The sequence below is a fragment of the Colossoma macropomum genome, unplaced genomic scaffold (genome assembly GCF_904425465.1).
Source record: "Colossoma macropomum unplaced genomic scaffold, Colossoma_macropomum, whole genome shotgun sequence".
Classification (NCBI taxonomy): domain Eukaryota; kingdom Metazoa; phylum Chordata; class Actinopteri; order Characiformes; family Serrasalmidae; genus Colossoma; species Colossoma macropomum.
This window is the reverse complement of record NW_023494798.1, coordinates 3923107-3946531: the sequence shown is the minus strand read 5'-3', so window position 1 is coordinate 3946531 and position 23425 is coordinate 3923107. Positions and strand designations below refer to the sequence as shown.

At 40.9% G+C, this 23425-nt stretch overlaps 1 protein-coding gene and 1 pseudogene across 1 annotated transcript; both read right to left on the bottom strand.

The window, feature by feature from the left end:
* Window positions 1-5931: 5931 nt before the first annotated feature.
* On the bottom strand, window positions 5932-9400 carry LOC118818256 (annotated as a pseudogene).
* An 8802-nt stretch (window positions 9401-18202) lies between these two features.
* On the bottom strand, window positions 18203-21579 carry LOC118818462 (extracellular calcium-sensing receptor-like). The gene is made up of 6 exons (XM_036585721.1): window positions 21473-21579; window positions 21000-21300; window positions 20012-20788; window positions 19586-19810; window positions 19353-19476; window positions 18203-19116 (listed from the first exon to the last, which is right to left on the bottom strand). Exons 1-6 carry the CDS (start codon window positions 21577-21579, stop codon window positions 18203-18205), a joined length of 2448 nt encoding a protein of 815 aa, XP_036441614.1.
* Window positions 21580-23425: the final 1846 nt, after the last annotated feature.

Below are 23425 nucleotides of genomic sequence, written 5' to 3'. Positions count from 1 at the left end.
AGTGGCCCAGCTGTGAAGACACTATAAATTAACCGCTTAACATTCCAGGCTTATTACATACTATGGCTTATTATTCATTAACTAAAGGGACTTCAATGCAAACTAATAGAGCTTTTCTTATTATGTTCATTGTTGAATGGCAACCTGGATCATTTGGCCAGTATGTGGTGGAGAGGTGGTGGAGACTGACTGCTTGTGACTTGCTGCTGTTTGTGGGCCCAGGGAGTAGGTGCTGGTGTCTCTGTTCTTTGGGGAGATCCCATTCCAGGTTTCAGCTGCTGCACTTTCTTCAGGGCAGCATTTTCCTGCTTCACCACTTGCAACTCTGTTAGCATCTCAGGCAGATGTGTGACATGACTCCACAAGTCCTCATCATCTTTTCTCAACTCTGTCAACATGGACATAAGCTCACCTATCTAACCTACTTGATGGTGTAATCCATTGTTCTCTCTGTGCATGTCCTCCAGCATGAGACACCACTCTTCCTCCATTTGCAAATCATTAACATGCTAGTGCTGGCTCACTTGTGTGAAATCTCTAGAACTAGTCTCTGTGCCTTCTGTTTCACTTTGATTATGAAACATAGATGCAGCTATTCTCTTCTCTGAGTCTGCTACTGGAACCTGATAGTCTACAAAGTATATTGGCAGCCTTAGTTGTTGTCTGGATCTGATAACAGGAGGTATTGGTTCAGAATGTGACAGAGGTAACTGTTTTTACTTAGTAGTACTAAAAATGTGTGGTTTATAAAATAAGAAATAGGACAGATATGACATAAATATCATGACAACAGCATCACAATGCAGAAATAATCATGTTTACCGTTAATAAGGGCAGATGCTCCACATTAACAATTACATGATCAGGGCATCTATTTAAGCACATAGGGGCAATAATGCAGAATGGAGCAATTTGAATGGCCCCTAAAGCCCTGTACTGCAGAGACTAAACCAACACTAAATTTATTTCTCCAGCTAAGCCTCAACAACACTAATTTAGAACATATACATTCATCAAATATACTGTAAGCAAGGATATACAGAGTATAATATCAGCTAACACTAACCATGCTATCTTTAAGCATATCTATTAAACACAGCTGAAAATCTTAATTACGTCATGTCCACAACACAGCTGGTGGATAAACAGCGTCTCAAATGACTAGAATCATTGTCGTGACTGACAGAGTAAGCCTTCAGCCTGCCGGACATCTGAAGCATTCAAGTCCTAAGGCAGCCAATGTCAACATGCATCTCACACTGCTCATTTAATTCTCATGAATAAGTACAACTACAACAACAACAGCAGCAGCAGTAGCAATACCTTTTTACACCTGGAGCAGGCAACCCACACAGTCTCTCTGGCACATGGAGTCCCAACCTGTGCACCGTCCCAGCCAGCACAAGTGCCGTGGGATTCTTTGGCAGCAGATGCCTCTGGTGCTATCTAGGAGCCATGTCCATGGCACAGTGGAACTCCTCACAGCATCAAATCCAGTGCTATTGGAGGCAAGAGCAACAGCAGTGGCACTCCTCTTAGTCGTCCTCCATTTTTGCTGTTGTCGATGCTGGTGGTGAAGCTGTAAACTCTGGGAGCCACCCTCTGGTGCTGACTCTGCTTGATCAGCTCCTCCAGCATTGGCAGCTGAACCCATCAAAAGTCATGGTGACCACAGCTTCACAGTCCATGGTGACCACAGCTTCAATTCCAAGCCCAGTGTTTGTCGAGCACCCTAACCACCATGAGGAAATCCAGCCCAAATATGCACCTTGCAGTGTGAGCCAGAACTTGTGCACTACGCTCAAATTCCACACCACAGGGAACGGCCTCCTCCCTCTCACATCAACACATCCGAGTTGACTTCCGAGTTGGCATGCAACACCAATGAGCCAGTGTCAATGAGGGCAGTGAGGTGTTTCCCATGTATGCTGCGCTCAACTCAATGTCCACAGCAGCAGCCAAACTTCCTGGCTGGCTTCCATTTCCCTGTTTGCTCAGGTTTGTGGCATTGAGGGACACAGTATTCCCCTGTTCCTGTAGTGCCAACACACCAGTCACGCTGCTGCCATTTGCTCAGGGCTGGCTCAGCACATCATCTGCTCCTCAACCTCATACACCGCATAGCAGGCTGTTGCTCACCACAGCATTTTCACATTGAGGATGAGTTGCACCCTCTTTGTCTTGGTGGCAGCTGCTGACTGCTGTGGTGAGATGCACATGTCTTCTCAGCTACTCAGGCAGCAGCATGTTCAGGAAGGTTTCCAGCACTAACTCTTCCTGAACAGCCTTCTTGAACGCTGGATATGCCTGCCAAACCATCGGGCGCAGCTCCATTGCCAACATGCTTATCCACTCTCCCTTTAGCCTTTGTCTTTCGGAAAGCAGACACCCGGCGAACCAGATCCACAAGAACCTGTATTGCTTTATCCTCCAGTTCCCAACACAAATGCAGATGGTAGAGAATTCTAAGCACTAGTTACACTACAAAGCCCACCCTACTCGGACACAATTACTCTAATAAACAAAACTACAACAAAAACTAATCCACACAACAACAATAATAGCAGGAGCAGTATCTTTTTACATCAGGAGTGTCTTCTTCCTGAGAGGCACTTCGCATGGGCACACCCTCTAACTACTTGTGGCTGCTTGGCCTGTGGTGGATGCTAGAATAAATAAATATAAGAAGGATGGGCTTGTAGGTGAAAACTGGACTATTTCTGCAGATGTGGACTAAAGGTACTGTCCTCACATAGCTAATGTTGTCTAGGTCTGCAGCACTTTCACAAAGAAACAAATTTGTTCAGTCTATACCCTTCCAGTCTCAAGCCTCCACTGTACTGTGAAGATCTACCATTTTCATACAATGAAATTGTGCCAAACTCAAACATGTTAAACCACTCAGCGGTGATAGCACTTTTCCTTCTTCTGTAGATCTGTCAAGAGAGCTGTGGCAAAACCGAAGCCCCCCTTCATGGAAAGCGGGTGGTTTCTAAACCTCCTTCATAGGATGGCACCCAATTTGCATATGCCCCTTTTAATTCCTTCCCTGAGGATTCCAAAGATAAGTGTACACTTTCTTTGTCATTTTCTCGCATTTCTGTAGTCGCAGGATTAGATGTATACATATCCTGTAGCTCAATGTGTTTTCAAATGTGAAAGTACACGCTACGCACTCACATATCTTCACTCTCTTTGCAATGTTTGAAGTTTGTTCTTAATTTTATTCAGAGTCAATTGAAAGTCAGTGGAAAGCAAAGTTTTTTTTTCTTTGAGAGTTCATGACATAGCATGTAATCAGTTAAGTGATGATGGCTTGGCAGCAATCATTACAGTCTCATTATGGAAAACATGGGGTGAACCTGCTGTAACCGTGGTCCTCATTAGGACTACTAAAGGTGTAGCATCAGGAGCCCTTCTGAGGTGCAGGCAGCCTATTGCTCCCTGCTCTTGCAGCCCCCCATGGCCCCTCTCTCCTGGCAGCTACATTTGGACACTAGTCTGATCAAGATCATCATTTATTCCAAGATCAAGTTCTGTTGTTCTGATTTCCCATTCTACCAATAGTTTGAGGACACCCATCCAGGTAACTGCATGCATAGAGTCATCAGATAGGCCTCCACAGTTTGTTAGAGGTTGTGAGACAATGCAGGTCAGTGGCATTTCACAATTATCTTCCTTTCTCTCTCCTGTAAGTCAGATGTCAGCAGAGGAGGCTGAGAATATAGATAGACCATCAGACCACAATTGTATTCTAATCCTGACTGACTATGCCATCTGTTGCCTGGAGGCTATCACTTAAAAAAGGCTTCTAAAGCAATTAAACCTTACCTTGAAGTCCTACTTGAAGTGTGAACATCAAAGCACCTCTTGTTGAACCAGAGGATGCGTTTTATTTAAAGTTCAAGTTTATGACAGACATCTGCAAACCTCTTTCAGCTAAAATAGCTTTAGTAGCACAATGAATGAACTGCTGGAGTAGTTAAATCATTCCCTGGCACTCCTGTGGACTTTTACTGGAACATGGGTGTTCAAGGGACTTCCTACATCTATATGTGCTTTTTAAGGCACCTGAGGTGCTTTTTGGCCAGTTTCTCTCTACTCAAACTGGCATACATCCAGAACAGCAAGATTTTGCCAAAAATACTTTATGGAAACTGTTTCTCACCTTCTGCTCTGTCATGTATTCAAGACAGTAAGGATTGAAAAAAAGCCCATCTCATCAAACAGCACATAGGCCCAACATGCCAAATAAAACAGTTACATAGCTCTGACTTCAACCCATTTAATCACCTTTGGAATTAATTGGAAAGCTGACTGCGGGCCAAGATCAGCTCCCAAACGTGCTACTAATCTTATGGCTCACCAGAAGCAAATCAAAGCAGCCATGGTCCAAAATCTAGTAGAAAGCCTTCCCAGATGAGTGGAATACAGACAGCAAACAGCGAAGTTCAACAGCAAATATTGGTTCAAAAAGCATATATAGACGTGATGCCTGGGTGCCCATATACTGTAATTATTAATGTAATTATGCTCATTATTCCCCTACAGCACTAAAACAGATATTAAGGCCTGTTTTCCATAAACAAAGCAGCCAGGGGTGAGGGTTAGTCTAATAGATGAGACATAATAGAGATGAGACATAAAAACTATTCCGCAATTGCCATTTATTTTTTCTTGTGAAAAAATGTGATAGATAAAAATGTCATGTGAGAGGAGAAACATAGCAACACATCCCCATCTTTGATCAATAATTGTTTGCACACTCTTAAAAAAAAGGGGCTGCAAAAACATTATTGGGGCTATAGAATAACTTGCTTTGATTCCCTGAAGAATTATGCATGAAAAAGAGATTTGGGAGTGTGTATGTAATATTAAACTTGACTACTAATTTAAAGGTTATTCTAGAGCCTTTACATAACATTACATTGTGGATGTTCTTTAAACTTTTAAAAGGCTTGGTTTGCTTAAAAAATAGGGAAGTGATGTTTGTATGGCATTGCACAAAAACTTTTTTGGCACATTTATTTTTTAGAGTGCACTTCACTGTTATTACTCATGTCATATATTTATTTGCATGTCAGGTAAGCTATTTGAGTATAGTTTTATTCAATAAATGTGCTGTGTAAATAATGGAATGCGTTCCAAAGTTACAGTAACAAGTGAGTGTGCAGTATTTCTTCCCTCTCACTGACAAAAAAGCACCCTTTTCCAGTCTAGGGACTGTGCATACATTGAACACATCTCTGGCCTTAGTGTTGACCATTTCCTCTGACATACTGAACAATGCCTCTGACAAGTAATGCATCAAACTTCACAACCAAAATTATTAATAAACTTTTAAAGTATGTCATGGGTATAGATTTCATGTTATTCATTATAAAAAAATATGAGACAACTACCATAGATAGAACTGGTATACCTGAGCTCTATGTATAACATTGCATTGTGTAGTATTTCATTGTCTTTATACATTGATTTGAATAAACTACCTCTGACATTTTTAGCAGCCGCTTATGCAAGACAATTTGACTTTTCAAGAAACTGGATAAGAATGAAAATTGCCAGTCCTTTTACATAAGGAAATGAAATTAGCTGAATTAATAGAATGGCACTGCGCTGAGTGATCCTATTCGCCAAATCACAGATAGGAGCCTTCTATTACTTGTTTAATATCACATATAAAACGGAAAATACGTTCTAAAAGCAATTGTAAGGATGTCATATTTATATATAAGTATCATTTAAAAGAGCTAAAATTCATTAGACATGATTATCTACTATCAATTAAGTGATGAAAAGAATTTTAATAATGTAACTAAAAGGTTGTATTAGTAAAGCCATTATGTACATATAAAAATAATCATAAATTAACACATTTTATAAAAGGTTTTGAACAACAGTGCTACAAGTACAATTTGTGTGAGAGTCTCAAAGAGATTTGGAGGGCACTTTACCCATTAGGTGTTTCTTGGTATTCTTCTCTGGCCTAAACATGATTATGAAACACTTGGGAGCAAAAATACAAATAATCAAACCAAAGCTTGAAGCCAGAATAGCAAATATCTCTACAGCTACAGTGAACTTTCCAGGTGAGCTTATATAAGCTGGGATAAAGGTGATCCAGACAGCACAGAATATGAGCATGCTGAATGTGATGAACTTGGCTTCATTGAAGTTATCAGGCAGCTTCCGTGCTAGAAAAGCCAAAATAAAACACAAAAGAGCCAGAAATCCTATATAACCCAGCACAGCCCAGAAACCTATAGCTGAACCTAATCCACATTCTAAAATAATCCTTTCCTTGTAGTGCTTTAGATTTTGGAAAGGAAAAGGGGGTGAAATTGTTAACCAAAGCACACAAATAAGGACCTGTATGAGAGTGAAGGTGAGAACACTGAGTCTCTGCTGTTGAGGCCCAAACCATTTCATGGCATTACTGCCTGGAAGTGTAGCTCTGAAGGCCATTAACACCACTATTGTTTTCCCAAGAACACAGGAGATGCAGAGGACGAAGGTGATCCCAAACGCTGTGTGGCGCAGCATACAGGACCACTCAGAGGGCCGACCAATGAAAGTAAGTGAGCAGAGGAAACACAGAGTCAGTGAGAAGAGCAGCAGGAAGCTCAGCTCTGAGTTGTTGGCTCGGACAATGGGTGAGATTCTGTGTTTATAGAAGACAACAGCCACACATACAGCTATGAAGGCCCCGGCAATAGAGAATGCTGTCAGGATGATGCTCAGAGTGTCGTCCCAGGACAGGAACTCCACAGGCTTGGGGAGGCAGATGTCTCGCTTGGCATTTGGCCAAAACTCAGGAGGACATTGTGCACAGTTTAAAGAGTCTGAGAGATTAGAAAAGCATATTCAGAATCTTAAATAAGAAAGAACAAAAAGGGATAATAATAAAAAAATAAAACATGACAAAAAAATCTATAACAAATTAGATACTGTACACAATCGGGGATATACAAAAACGACATGTACCCTTAATAGTAAAGAACTACAAATGAGTTAAAAAAAATAAAAAATGTTGCCAGTAAAAGTTTCCACTGTATAATGATACACAACCTGTCTTGTTGCTGATCTCTCCTTCTGCACATGGTATACAGTCATAGCAGCAGACTGGCTTTCCTTTCTGCACAGCCTTCCTGGTTCCTGGAGGACAGCTCTCACTGCACACAGACCTTGGCACCTGAAAGACGTTAGACAAATGCAAATGATTCAGAATGTGTAGCCTAGAGTCAAACTGTTATGCACAGATTACTCTTTTTCTTGCCCTAGTAAAACATACCTCTGTCTGTTCCCCCAGCCAGACGATAGCGCTGCTCATACTGAATTCTTGTCCTCTTGGTTTGGATGAGTCATAATCGGCCGACTGTGACAAAATCTATTAAACCATCGTTTTTAATCTGCCAATTTATGAGCTCATAAATGGCTATAGGATCACCGCTGGTGTCAAATGATACCCGATAACCATTGTTTGTAGTGAAGTTTACTTTCTTGAGCTGGTCGAGTATCTGGAGTGGTATAAAAATACACACACACACACACACACACACACACACACACACATATATATATATACATATATATATATATATATATATATATATATATATATTTAAACGGAACTGTGAACTAATGTTTAAATTAATTACTAAAACACTATTAATGAACATCGATCATAGATTAAATATGGTGACTAAAGTATCCATATTCTTGATATATTTTATTACAACTTATATATAAGCATTGTGCTTATTTTATCATTAGACACGCTAGGGGTCTGTTTTCAAGTGTATCAGTTTTATACCTGCCATGGTGTGACTTTTGCACTCTTGTCACACTGCGTGTCATTACAGATAACACCGTGGATGGCATGCGCTATGGCATACGTAGCTTTGTACACCATGTTAGTGATGCGCAGCTGCGACGTGTCTGTATATGGGTTCTGCAGCGCGCGGATATCCTCGCTGCCGTTACATTTCCGCGCGCCATCTGAGGAGCCTTTTAGGCTACAGTTGAACGAGCTCTCCCAAAACTCCGTCAGCAGAGCTGTTTTCGATGCTTGTGCTGGAGAGAGATCCAGAAGAAACTCACGAAGACCTGGAATCACTGAGCGGGGGATCCCAAATCCTATCGCCCCAGCGCACATGTTATATTTTCGAAAATCTGGATGGGTGATCCAAGTCTCGCTGCCGATCCACTGAAGGGGAGGCGGAGGCTGTCTTGCCAGTACTTCCAAGAGAACTTTCAGTTCGCTTGCGTTAATAAACGCTACTATTACCCGGGCTGTTGATCTGCGGATGACGTTTGCCACTCTCTCCAGTTTACTGCGCGGATGTGTTCTGTAAAACACCTCGGAGTACTCCACACAGATTCCCTCCTCCTGCGCAGCCTTTAGAAACGCCGCCATTCCATAATTTCCGTAGTCGGTGTCGCTGCGCACTGCCCCAATCCATGTCCAGCCAAAATGCTTGACCATTCTTGCTAGTGCGGCTGCTTGGTGGTGGTCACTAGCGATCGTCCTGAAGAAGGTAGGATACTGACGCTTATCGCTCAGACATGCGCAGGTTGCGTAGTGACTCACCTGTTATTCAGTATAGGAAGGGGTGAAAACATTATTTGAGATGGCTGTTTGAATTCTAGCGCTTATTTTAAGGATCAGATGTGGTTCTTCTACTACCAATTGCATAAAGCATTGGACATAACTTAGTATAGTTCAATGTCTTTGACCACATTTCAGAATCACTCTTCTATCACAATAAGAAACTACATTTTTACTACACTGTTCGGTGCAGCCTACAATCACCTGTGGAATTCCAAAAGGACCCAGCATTCTGGCTATACTCATTGAGGGGGAGGAATTAGACTCTCCCACGAGAGCAGGAACAGCGGCGGCTGCAGATTTAGAACAGGATTCAGTATCATTGAAAAATGGTTCCATGCCGTTTGCAAACTGAAATGCAACTTTAATAGTCATCGGCAGTGCAGCACAAGAATCGTGTATTTCGTAGCCTAAAGTGATTCCTGGGAGAAGATCTGTTCTGTTGTTGATCTCTTGGATGGTGAACTCCAAGGCACGACCGAAGCGCAGCTCTCTGAAATTCATACTGTACAGACAAATAAAATACACAAAATTAGACAAACTGAGATTTTTTTTTTGATGTTTTAGTTAGCATTTGCAACTGTCACTAATACGAAGAAAGTACATGACTGCAAAATGTGCCGATTTGATTATGTCTTTGTAATGCTCTCTGCAACTGTCCACTCCACACTCATAGACAGACCTCCCTGAGCACTGTGGCTGTAGTGGTTGTCTGGTGTAGGTGTTCTGCTCTGATCTCGCGTAGACATGAAAAGAAAAAATCCCTCCTATTATAAAGTCTCCATTCATGTAAAGACTAGGTAACTGAGGCTCAGTCCAAAGCCTGCAGCTGACCGGGTCAGCTTTACATGCTGATGGACTGAGCCCAGTTAACCAAATCATTGATTTAAACATCATTGAAGTTGAAATGAGCTGCATGGCATGTTTTCTATTGCCCAGCCCTCCGAATGCCGGGGTGGCACCATTTAAATAGTCACTTTGTTATGATGCCCTGTGGGTATGAGCTCAGACTCAGGAGGCGTGGTTATGACTTGAATAATCACTGCAGGGATGGACATAAGTGCTGTTTTTATTTGTCTCTGTTGTATTGAAAGGTGTCATTGAGACTGAGCTGACGTAACTGCCCCGGGCTCATCATCTCGATGAAATGTGCCCTCAGGGCCATTTAAGCAAAACAGCGGCGTATTTACTCAGCCGCAGTGCACTTTGAATATCTTAAAACTGTATTAAGTCCATTGCCACAGTTTAAACGTTTGTTTTAATCACAATATTTCAAACTGAAGATTTTCTTTGGCCGACACTAAAATAAACAAAAATGATTACATGCATTTAAGAATAATATTAAATAAATAAAAATGACATCATGAAGTATCTATTAGTTGGCCGTTGAGGATCATGAGGTGGAGGCTGCACAAAAACAGGCGTTGCTCAGTTGTCCGCTATTCAGACTCTGAACGTGAGCGCATTTATCTATATATTCACTCCCACGAAGAGCTAAGTGAACACAAAATTTCACACTATGGTTAGTATTAGTACCAGATTGAGAGTTGAGATCAGACTGTGCGTTAGTTTTCGGTGTTAGACTGATAGTAGGATTAGAATAAAGATGAAATAGGGTAGATTTAGAGCTAATTAAATTGGGTTACTTACTGTTGTGATCTTATGAATATTATTTTGGCCTGAAAAAGCCAACTTACTCTTCTTCTTCTTCTTCTCATTATTATTATTATTATTATTATTATTATTATTATTATTATTATTAAGTTGGCTTGAAAAGGGCAACTTACTGTTCTTTGTAATCTTCTTCTTCTTCTTCTTCTTCTTCTTCTTCTTATTATTATTATTAATATTATACGCTCAAAAAATTTAATATTTCTCGTCCTGCAGCTTTCGAGCTAGAACCACGGAACTTGCAAGATTGTAGGACCTATACCCGATTAGGTTGCTTGTGCTTCTCTAAGTGATCCGACGTAGGGTTCTCGTAAAATTATCGTTTAAAAATGATATTTTTTCCTATAGGAAATAAATGGCGGAATATCCAGGATATTCAAACTAACTGACACAAGTGAAGCCGCAATGCACACCTTTCACACAGACACTCTACAGTTTAGTAAGTAATACTAAGTAGTAGTAAACTTTAGGTGGCAGTTAATTTGAAGTATAAGTAAATTTAAAGTATTACTAAAATTTATTAAATTTAATGTAGCAGTAAATTTAATTTTGCAATGGTGGCATTGAATTTAAGTTGGAAGTAAATTTAAGGTGACACTGGATGTAATACATCAGTAAATTTAGGGTGGCAGTGCATTTAAGGTAGAGTTTAGAATGGCACTGGATCTCAGGTGGCATTGTATTTAATGTAGTAGTGGGTTTAAGGTATCGGATGGCAGTAAATTTAAGGTGGTAGTGTGTTTAAGGTATTTGTAAATTTACGGTGGCAGAAAATTTAGGTTATCAGTAAATTTACGTTGTCAGTGAACTTCAAGAATCAGTAAATTTAAGGTGTCAGGAAATTTAAGATGACAGGGAATTTAAGGTGGCAGCAAATTTAAGGTGGCAGTGGATTTAAGGTAGCAAAAGTTTTAGGGTGGCACTGGACTTCAGTTGGCATTTGTTACGACCCGATCTAGGGTCAGGCTGTCACAGAGAGTGAGAGTGGGCTCTCTCCCCAGACCTGCTGCCAGACCAGACACCAGACACCGTTTAGACCAGAAAATGACAGGTTTATTTTCTTTAAAAGCTCAAACAAGTTGAGGCTCTCAAAGCATAATCAAACAGTCACAAAGCAAAGAAAAGCAGACAGAAGTGAAGAGTGCCAGGCTGGTCTGGACAGGTGTTCTTCAGGTCAGGTCAAAGGGGAAAGAGCCCTGAACGTCTTTCAAGATGGTGGCTCGGTGACCTCTTATACCTCTGTGTGCCCTCGTCTGGCCAATCATGTGCTCTTGTGTTTCAGCTACCTGCGTTCCTACAAAGACCTTGCAATGACAGGAGCTGAAGCTCCTTTTTATTGTGTAGCTGATCAATCTGTGGACTTGAGTCACAACTGGTTAGCGATATTTTTAGGAGATCACTCAACTCCTTCTCCTACAGCTGCCACAAGCTAAGTAAATCCTCTGGTAACTGTGGATCATCCCAGTCACACCTCCTATCTTGTAAACGATGCATCAGTGTCTTGATTCTCATAGTATAGGGGATGACATAATTGATTGGATCATACTGGCCAGCCAGAACATTCTACATGTTGTGCATGGTGACTGTAGGATAGTCTGTGACTCAATGTTTGTAGAGCAAGGTGTCAGACTGACAGTACCAGTGCAGGTCAAAAGTGGACATGTGGGCATCCTCCTCATTGCAGGTGTCTGATTTCAGTGACCATTAACTGTTACTCTCCCACTGATGTAACTTAAAACCACCAGCGGAGTGTGCAGAGATCATTCACTAGGTTCTTGGCAGCTTCTTGTGAAGTAAGACTGAGTAGACAGTTTTCCACATAGACGTACTTCTCAACGACACCTCTAACCTCTAATGTCCATGTTGACTGTGATCCAAGATATGGGTTTGCAGTGAGAATGTTGCACATAGAGCAGCTACATTTCATGCTGAAGGGAAGTTCCTGCCACTGGTATTCTCTGGTGGTTGGTCTGATTTCAAGTCCCTCCAGAGAAATCTGAAAAGGGGCCTGTCCTCAGGGAGCAGTCTTACCCTGTTAAAGGGGATAGAATGATCTTGAAAATGTAATAAGACTGCTATCAAGAAGAACCAGTGCTTGGACCTGGAAAGAGAAGCTTGTTCAAAGTGTGGCCTCTGTATTGCAATGAGCATTTGTATTCAGTGCTGTTCTAGCCATAGTGGAGTACCATATGGTAAGGTATGTACCTCGATCTCTAACTCCTCCACCTGATGTGGTTCCAACCTCACTTTGCCCAAGCTTCTCAATCTCAGCTTGGTATGCAGAAGCCTGGTCAGAGTTCTTCAACCTCCTTTCTATATTTCTGAGCTGAGGGACTATGACATTCTTAGGTGCACATAGAAATGGCATGTTTGGCACTCGAAGGAGGGGTGTAGCATAATGCATAACTCCATCCACTTCTACCCTCACTGTTCTCTCTTGCAGAAGTCTGATAACTTCCTGATCCTGCTTTGACCCCATGACTACCTTCTCAGTCTGATAAGGGAGAACATCCATCTGCCACAGATTTTCCACTTGTGCCAACAGCTCGGCATTGTGGGATATCATAGTGAAGAGGCAATGTTGTGAATTAGGTCCAGGTTTTACCTTATCTAGCTGTTGCGGGGCAGCCCAGCCAAGTGTCTGTACTTTTGCTATAGGGATTGAGCAGGATGAGTGTGTTCTGCAGCACCAAGTGGCCCAGCTGTGAAGACACTATAAATTAACCGCTTAACGTTCCAGGCTTATTATATACTATGGCTTATCTTTCATTAACTACAGGGACTTCAATGCAAACTAATGGAGATTTTCTTACTATGTTCATCATTGAATGGTAATCTGGATCATTTGGCCAGTATGTGGTGGACAGATAGTGGAGACTGACTGCTTGTGACTTGCTGCTGCTAGTGGGCCCAGGGAGCAGGTACTGGTGTCGCTGTTCATCTCAGGCAGATGTGTGACATGACTCCACAACTCCTCATTGTCTTTCTCAATTTTGTCCACATGGACATAAGCTCACCTATCTAACCTACTTGATGGTGTAATTCATTGTTCTCTCTGTGCATGACCTCCTCACAGCATCAAATCCAGTGCTATTGGAGGCAACAGCAGTGGCACTCCTCTTAGTTGTCCTCCATTTTTGCTGCTGTTGATGCTGGTGGTGAAGCTGTAAACTCTGGGAGCCATCCTCTGGTGCTGGGTCTGCTTGATCAGCTCCTCCAGCAATGGCAGCTTCACCCATCAAAAGCCATGGTTGCCAATTCCAAGCCCAGCATTGGTCAAGCAATGGGAACGGCCTCCTCCCTGCCACATCGACTTATCTGACTTGAGTTGGATGGTTGTCACTTCTGAGTTGGCATATGTGCAGCAACACCAATAAGCCAGTGTCAATGAGGGCAGTGAGCTGTTTCCTATGTATGCTACACTTGAATCAATGTCCATGGCAGAAGCCGGTCTTCCTGGCTGGCTTCCATTTCCCTGTTTGCCCAGGTTTGTGGCATTGAGGGACACAGTATTCCCTGTTCCTGTAGTGCCAACACACCAGTCACGCTGCTGCCATTTGCTCAGGGCTGGCTCAGTGCATCATCGGCTTCTCAACCTCACATGCTGCATAGCAGGCTGTTGCTTGCCACAGCGTTTTCACCCTGAGGATGAGTTGCACCCTCTTTGTCTTGGTGGTGGCCGCTGACTGCTGCGGTGAGCTGCACATGTCTTCTCAGCTCCTCAGGCAGCAGCATGTTCAGCAAGTTTTCCAGCACTAACTCTTCCTGCATAGCCTTCTTGAATGCCGGATATGCCTGCTAAACCATTGGGCGCAGCTCCATTGCCAACATGCTTATCCACTCTTCCTTTAGCCTTTGTCTTTCGGAAAGCAGCCGCCTGACAAACCAGATCCATAAGAACCTGTATTGCTTTATCCTCCAGTTCCCAACACAAATGCAGATGGTAAACAATTCTAACCACCAGTTACACTACTACACTACTAAGCCCACCCTACTCGGACACAATTACTCTAATAAACAAAACTGCAACAAAAACTAATCCACACAACAACAACAACAGCAGGAGTGCCCAACCTCTAAGCTCCTCATGGCTGCGTGGCCTGTGGTGGATGCTGCAATAAATAAATATAAGAAGGACAGGCTTGTTGGCACAAACTGGACTACTATGTTGTTTAGGTCTGCAGGACTCTCACAAAGAAACACATTTGTTCAGTCTATCCCCTTCCAGTCTCAAGCCTCCATTCTACTGTGAAGATCTACCATTTTCAGACAATTAATTTGTGCCAAACTCAAACATGTTAAACCACTCAGCAGTGATAGCACTTTTTTTCTGTCATGAGAGCTGTGGCAAAACCAAAGCCCCCCTTCATGGAAAGAGGGTGATTTATAACTCTTTCATAGGATGGCACTCAATTTCACTGGTGGACAGTAACTAAGTAAATGTTCATTACTCTACTTAAGTTGTTTTTTGTGTATCTGTACTTTACTGAAGTATTTCCATTTTTGGAAATTCATTTGTGAACCTGTTTTTAAAGCAAGTTTTTATTCAATTTAAACTTGTAAGTAAGTTGCAAATAAATCTTAAACTGAAACTTTGCTTTTCAAAAAGTTAGCAGAAAGTTATTTTACAGCCATTTGATTCTAACTAAAGGAAATTGTTTGCCTTCAGTGTTTTTTTGCTTATGATAATTTTAATAGACATCAGTGTCAGACAAATTAATGACATTCTATTAAAAGATTGATTTACTAAGAGTGACACTACAGTATTCTCACCTAATGAAGCGTTAATGATGTTAATGAAGCGAGTCTTGTTTTAAAAATGGTAATAGGACATTAAAGTCATAATGAATCTTTTAGTAATTTTTCTTTCGATACTTAAGTACATTTGAAGGCAAATACTTTTGTATTTTAATCAAGTGGAGGTCTAAAGGGAGGAACTTCTACTTTCACTGGAGTAATACTTTACCTTGGGTATCTCTACTTTAACTTAAGTACATGGTTTGTGTACTTCGTCCACCACTTCTCAATTTGCATATGCCCCTTTAAATTCCTTCCCTGAGGATTCCAAAGATAAGTGTACACTTTCTTTGTCATTTTTCTCGCATTTCTGTAGTTGCGGGATTAGATGTATACATATCCTGTAGCTCAATGTGTTTTCAAATGTGAAAGTACACGCTACGCACTCACATATCTTCACTCTCTTTGCAATGTTTGAAATTTGTTCTTAATTTTATTCAGAGTCAATTGAAAGTCAGTGGAAAGCACAGTTTTTTGTTTTTTTTTTTCTTTGAGAGTTCATGACATAGCATGTGCCCTTCTGAGGTGCAGGCAGCCTATTGCTCCCTGCTCTTGCAGCCCCCCATGGCCCCTCTCTCCTGGCAGCTACATTTGGACACTAGTCTGATCAAGATCATCATTTATTCCAAGAGCAACTTCTGTCCTTCTGATTTCCCACTCTACCAATAATTTGAGGACACCCATCCATGTACCTGCATGCACAGAGTCATCAGATAGGCCTCCACAGTTTGTTAGAAGTTATCTTCCTTTCTCTCTCCTGTAAGTCAGATGTCAGCAGAGGAGGCTGAGAATATAGATAGACCATCAGACCACAATAATATTCTAATCCTGACTAACTATGCCATCTGTTGCCTGGAAGCTTTTAACTTAAAACAAAATCTTCTAAAGCAATTATACCTTACCTTGGAGTCCTACTTGAAGTGTGAACATGAAAGCTCCTCTTGTTGAACCAGAGGATGCATTTTATTAAGTTATAAGTTCAAGTTTATGACAGACATCTGCAAACCTTCTTCATCTAAAATAGCTTTAGTAGCACAATGAACGAACTGCTGGAGTAGTTAAATCATTCCCTGGCACTCCTGTGGAGTATTACTGGAACATTGGGTGTTCAAGGGACTTCCTACATCTGTATGTGCTTTTTAAGGCACATGAGGTGCTTTTTGGCCAGTTTCTCTCTACTCAAACTGGCATACATCTAGAACAGCAAGATTCTGCCAAAAAGACTTTATGGAAACTGTTTCTCACCTTCTGCTCTGTCATGTAGATAGATGTAGAGACAGTAAGGATTGAACAAAAGCCCATCTCATCAAACAGCACATAGGCCCAACATGCCAAATAAAACAGTTACATAGCTCTGACCTCAACCCCATTAATCAACTTTGGAATTAATTGAAATGCTGACTGCGGGCCAAGATCAGCTCCCAAACGTGCTACTACTTTTATGGCCCATGATAAGCGATTCAAAGCAGCCATGGTCCAAAATGTAGTAGTAAGCCTTCCCAGTTGAGTGGAATTGAAACAGCAAACAGCAAAGTTCAACAGCAAATATTGGTTCAAAAAGCATATATAGATGTGATGCCTGGGTGTCCACATACTTAAGCCCATATACTGTAATTATTGACGTAATTATGCTCATTATTTCCCTATAGCACTGAAACAGACATGAAGGCCTGTTTTCCATGAACAAAGCAGCCAGGGGTCAGTAGAGCTCTACATATCTAATAGAGATGAGACATAAAAACATTTTCATAACTGTCATTTATTTTTTCTTGTGAAAAAAATGTGATAGATAAAAATGTCATGTGAGAGGAGAAACATAGCAACACATCCCCATCTTTGATCAATAATTGTTTGCATACTCTTAAAAAAAGGCTGCAAAAACATTATTGGGGCTATAGAATAACTTGTTTTGGTTCCCTAAATAATGATGTATTAAAAAGAGATTTGGGAGTGTGTATGTAATATTAAACTTGACTACTAATTTAAAGGTTATTCTAGAGCCTTTTACATTATGTGGACATTCTTTAAACCTTTAAAAGGCTTGGTTTGCGTAAACAATAGGGAAGTGGTTTTTGTATGGCATTGCACAAAAACTTTTTTGGCACATTTATTTTTTAGAGTGCACTTCACTGTTATTACTCATGTCATATATTTATTTGCATGTCAAGTAAGCTATTTGTGTATAGTTTTATTCAATAAATGTGCTGTGTAAATAATGGAATGCATTCCAAAGGTACAGTATCAAGTGAGTGTGCAGTATTTCTTCCCTCTCACTGACAAAAAAGCACCCTTTTCCAGTCTAGGGACTGTGCATACAATGAAAGCATCTCTGGCCTTAGTGTTGACCATTTCCTCTGACATACTGAACAATGCCTCTTATAAATAATGTATCAAATTTCACAACCAAAATTATTAATAAACTTTTAAAGTATGCCAGGGGTATAAATTTCATGTTATTATGCTACCATAGATAGACCTGGTATACCTGAGCTCTATGTATGACATTTCATTGTGTAGTTTTTCATTTTCTTTGTACATCTATTTCAATAAACTACTTCTGACTTTTTAGCAGCCATTTATGCAACACAATTTGACTTTTCCAAACACTGGATGAGAATGAAAATTGCCAGTTCTTTTACATAAGGAAATAAAATTAGCTGAATTAATATAATTAGAATGGAATTGCGCTGAGTGATATGTGTGTGTGTGTGTGTGTGTGTATGTGTGTGTGAGAGAGAGAGAGACAGAGAGAGAGAGAGAGAGAGAGAGAGAGAGAGAGAAAGAGAGAGAGAGAGGGCAATCCTGTCGACCAAATCACAAATAGGAGTCTCCCATTACTTGTTTAATATCGCATATAAAAGGCAAAAACTTCTAAAAGCAATTGTAAAGATGTCACATTTATATATGAGTATCATTTAAAAGAGCTGAAAGGGATGAAATTCATTTTATTTTCGCATTACACATTATTATCTACTATCAATTAAGTGCTAAGAAAAATTAAATTATTAAATGAAAGGATGTATTAGTAAAACCATTATGTACAAAAAAAAAACAAATAAAGGAAAATAAATTTTATATAAGGTTTTGAACAACAGTGCTACAAGTACAACTTGTGTCAGAGTTTCAAAGAGATTTGGAGGGTACTTTACCCATAAGGTGTTTCTTGGTATTCTGCTCTGGCCTAAACATGATAATGAAACACTTGGGAGCAAAAATGCAAATAATCAAACCAAAGCTTGAAGCCAGAATAGCAAATATCTCGACAGCTACAGTGAACTTTCCAGGAGAGCTGACATAAGCTGGGATAAATGTGATCCAGACAGCACAGAATATGAGCATGCTGAATGTGATGAACTTGGCTTCATTAAAGTTATCAGGCAGCTTCCGTGCTAGAAAAGCCAAAATAAAACACAGAAGAGCCAGAAATCCTATATAATCTAGCACAGCCCAGAAACCTACCGCTGAACCTAATTCACATTCTAAGATAATTCTTTCCTTGTAGTGCTTTAGATTTTTAAATGGAAAAGGCGGAGATATTGTTAACCAAAGCACACAAATAAGGACCTGCATTAGAGTGAAGGCAAGAACACTGAGTCGCTGCTGTGGAGGCCCAAACCATTTCATGGCATTACTGCCTGGAAGTGTAGCTCTGAAGGCCATTAACACCACTATTGTTTTCCCCAGGACACAGGAGATGCAGAGGACGAAGGTGATCCCAAACGCTGTGTGGCGCAGCATACAGGACCACTCAGAGGGCTGACCAATGAAAGTGAGTGAGCAGAGGAAACACAGAGTCAGTGAGAAGAGCAGCAGGAAGCTCAGCTCTGAGTTGTTGGCTCGGACGATGGGAGAGATTCTGTGTTTGTAGAAGACAGCAGCCACACATACAGCTATGAAGGCCCCAGCAATAGAGAATGCTGTCAGAATGATGCTCAGAGTGTCGTCCCAGGACAGGAACTCCACAGGCTTGGGGAGGCAGCTATCACGCTTGGCGTTGGGCCAAAACTCAGGAGGACATGGTGCACAGTTTAAAGAGTCTGAGAGATTAGAAAAGCATATTCAGAATGTCAAACTAAATAGAACAAAAAGATAAATAAAATAGATAAAGATAAAATAATAAAACAAAACAAAAAAATCTATAACAAAAGTAGATGTTGTACACAACTGTGCATATACAAAAACAACATGTAACCTTAATATAAAGAACTACAAGGGAGTAAAGAAAAAAAAGACTGTTTCCCGTAAAAGTTTCCACTCTATTGTGATACACAACCTGTCTTGTTACTGATCTCTCCTTCTGCACATGGGATACAGTCATAGCAGCAGACTGGCTTTCCTTTCTGCACAGCCTTCCTGGTCCCTGGAGGACAGCTCTCACTGCACACAGACACTGGAACCTGAAAGACATTAGACAAAAGCAAATTATTCATAGTATGTAATCCATTTATGCACAGGTTACTCTTTTTCTTGCTCTAGTAAAACAATATTTGAAGTGTTGCTGTGTACCTCGGTCTGTCCCCCCAGCCAGCTGATAGCGCTGCTCATACTTATCTCTTGTCCTCTTGGTTTGGATGCGTCATAAAGGCCGACTGTGACAAAATCTATAGAGCCATCTTTTTTAACCTGCCAGTTTATGAGCTCATAGACGGCTATAGGATCACCGTTGGAGTCAAATGTGACCTGATAATCATTTTTTGTAGTGAAGTTCACTCTCTTGAGCTGGTCGAGTATCTGGAGTGGTGGAATTTAAAAAATTAGGCACCGAACTGTGAACTATTATTTAAATACTATTAATGAACATCAATTCAACATGGTGACTAACTGATTCATATACTTGACATATATTATTTCAACGTATACAAAAAAATATTGTGCTTGTTACATCTTCTAAGGCAAGGTAGGGAGCTTTTTTTAAATGTAGTACTTTCATACCTGCCATGAGGCGAATTTAGCGCTCTTGTCACACTGCGTGTCATTACAGATAACACCGTGGATGGCATGCGCTATGGCATACGTAGCTTTGTATACCATGTTAGTGATGCGCAGCTGCGAAGTGTCTGTATATGGGTTCTGCAGCGCGCGGATATCCTCGCTGCCGTCACATTCCCGCGCGCCTTCTGAAGAGCCTTTTAGGCTACAGCTGAACGAGCTCTCCCAAAACTCCGTTAGCAGAGGTGATTTCAGTGCTTGTTCTGGAGAGAGATCCAGAAGAAACTCACGAAGACCTGGAATCACTGAGCGGGGGACCCCAAATCCTATCGCCCCAGCGCACATGTTATATTCGCGAAAATCTGGACGGGTGATCCAAGTTTCGCTGCCTATCCACTGAAGTGGAGGCGGCGGCTGTCTTGTCAGTTCCTCCAACAGAAGCTTCAATTCACCTTCGTGAACAAACGCTACTATTACCCGGGCTGTTGATCTGCGGATGACGTTTGCCACTCTCTCCAGTTTACTGCGAGGATCTGTTCTGTAAAACACCTCGGAGTACTCCACACAGATGCCCTCCTCTTGCGCAGCCTTTAGAAACGACGCCATTCCATAATTTCCGTAGTCTATATCGCTGCGCACTGCCCCAATCCATGTCCAGCCAAAATGCTTGACCATTCTTGCTAGTGCGGCCGCTTGGTGGTGGTCACTAGGTATGGTCCTGAAGAAGGTAGGATACTGACGCTTATCGCTCAGACATGCGCAGGTGGCGAAATGACTCACCTGTTATTCAGTACAGAAAAGGGGTGAAAACATTATTTACGATGGCTGTTTGAAGGATTTGATATGGTTCTTCTACTACTAAACGCCTAAAGCACTGGACATAACTAAGTATGTTACACTATCATTGACTATATTTTAAAATCACTGTTCTCTCATAAATAATAACGAGCTAGATATCAATACTACACTAATCGGTGCAGCCTACAATCACCTGTGGAATTCCAAAAAGACCCAGCATTCTAGTCATGCTCATTGAGAGGGAGGAATCAGAATCTCCCACGAGAGCAGGAACAGCGGCGGCTGCAGATTTTGAACAGGAATCAGTATCGTTGTAAAATGGTTCCATGCCGTTTGCAAATTGAAATGCAACTTTAACAGCCATCGCCACTGCAGAACACGAGTCGTATATCTGGTATCCTAACGTGATTCCCGGCAGGAGATCTGTTCTGTTGTTGATCTCTTGGATGGTGAACTCCATGGAACGAGCGAAGCGCAGCTCTCTGGAATCCACACTGTTTAGAAACATAAAAGTTCAAACAAAATGAGAGTTTCTGTTGTCTCAGTTTGTATTTGCAACTGTCACTATTACAAATGAGGTACATGACTGCAAAAGGTGGCAGTTTGATTATTAAGATCATTTTGAAATGCTCTCTGCAACTCTTCACTCCACACTCATAGACAGACCTCCCTGAGCACTGCGGCTGTAGTGGCTGTGTGGTGTAGGTGTTCTGCTCTGATCTCGTGTAGAAATGAAAAGAAAAAATCCCTCCTATTATAACGTCTCCGTTCATGTAAAGACAAGGTAACTGAGGCTCAGTCCAAAGCCTGCAGCTGACCAGGTCAGCTTTACATGCTGATGGACTGAGCCCAGTTACCCAAAGCATAGATACAAAAATCATTAAATCGGAAGTCAGCCGCATGATCTGTATTGCCCAGCCCTCTGAAGGCCAGGGTGGCTGCCTTTAAGTAGCCAGCTTGTTATGATGCCCTGTGGGTATGAGCTCAGATTCAGGAGGCGTGGTTATGTCTTGAATAATAACTGCAGGGATGGATATAACTTCTGTTTTTATTTGTCTCTGGTGTATTGAGAGGCGTTATTGAGGCTGAGCTGATGTAACTCCCCCGGCCTCATCATATTCAGGAAACGCGCACTTAGGACCGTTTGCGCAAAACATGTGCTTGATTTCCTCAGCCGCGGTGCAGACTTTGAATTTTCATGCATTTGTCTTGGTAATATCCAAAAGCTGTATTAGGACCAGTCTGAAATACAAACAAACATGATTACATGCAAACTAAGATAAAAATATATGTTTGCACAATACAATGCATTATAATTAAATATATTTATTAGTGAAGCAATAATTTTCACATAAGCCTAATAGGAAATCAGCACTTTTATATAAGGTGCTGAACTACAGTGCTACATGTAGAGTTTGTGTGAAAATCTCAAATATGTCAATAAATTTAAGGTGGAAGTAAAGTTAAGATAACAACTGAACCTAATTGAAGGTTACAAGGAATTTTAATGTGGAGGGACATTGAAGGTAGCACTGATTATAATGTGGCAGTGAATTTAACATATCAGTAAATTTAAGGTGGAAGTAAATTTAAGGTAAAACTGAATTTAAAGTAGCAATGCATTTAACATTGCTTGTGCTTTTCTTAGCATTCCAATATACAGTTTTCGTAAAACAACTGTTCAAAGATAATTTTTTTCCCATTGCCAATAAATTGTCAGAATCTTCGGGACATTCAAATCTAACTGCCACAAATAATGTCACAATGCACATTTCTCACCCAGACAGTCATACACAGTACACACAGAATCAAATGCTTACAGCCGAATCCACAGCAATATCAAAGCAAATAATGTATTTAAGGTGGAACTGCATTTAAGAAAGCATTAAATGTAAAGTAATTATAAAGGTGGCTGTGAATTTAAGGTATCAGTAAATTTAAAATGGCAGTGGATTTAAGGTAGCATTGTATTTAAAGTGGCAATATATTTTATGTATCTGTAAATTTAAGGCAGGCAAGATAAGGTATAAAATGAATTAGTAATTTGATATTTGGTTTTGAGTATTTTGGTCTCTTCTCATCCAAAGAGTGAGAGGAATCTGGTCTTATGTGGCTGGAAATGGGTTTTTTGGCAAAAATAACCACCAAGTGAACAAAACTTCAGGTAGGGTCTTTGGCAGCACACACAATACTGATGATTAGGTTTAGGTGTTTAACTTGTGTGCTGTGTTGATTTTCATCTCATCTGTCTGATTTTAACCTAATAATGATGTCATCTTCTGTGGGCACAAGTTGTGCCTGTGGTGAAAGCACATTTCATACTGAAGTGTGTTGTTGATTATTGAAGTGAAGGATTGTGTGTGTTTATGTGAATCCAGCATTCTGGTTGATGTCAGTTGACACAATCTTGCTGTTGTTTTCTATCAGAGCTGAAGCTTTGGGAAAGATTAGTAATGAGTTTGAGCACATGTTGACTGCACTACTGTCAGCAATTTGTATGGCATTATGTTATGACATTGCAGTAGCTGACATAAGATGCATTATATTGACAGGCTGGGGTTCCATTTCAGAATGTGAACCAGTCAAGCCCTTTCATCTGCTTCTCATCCCTTGTTTGTA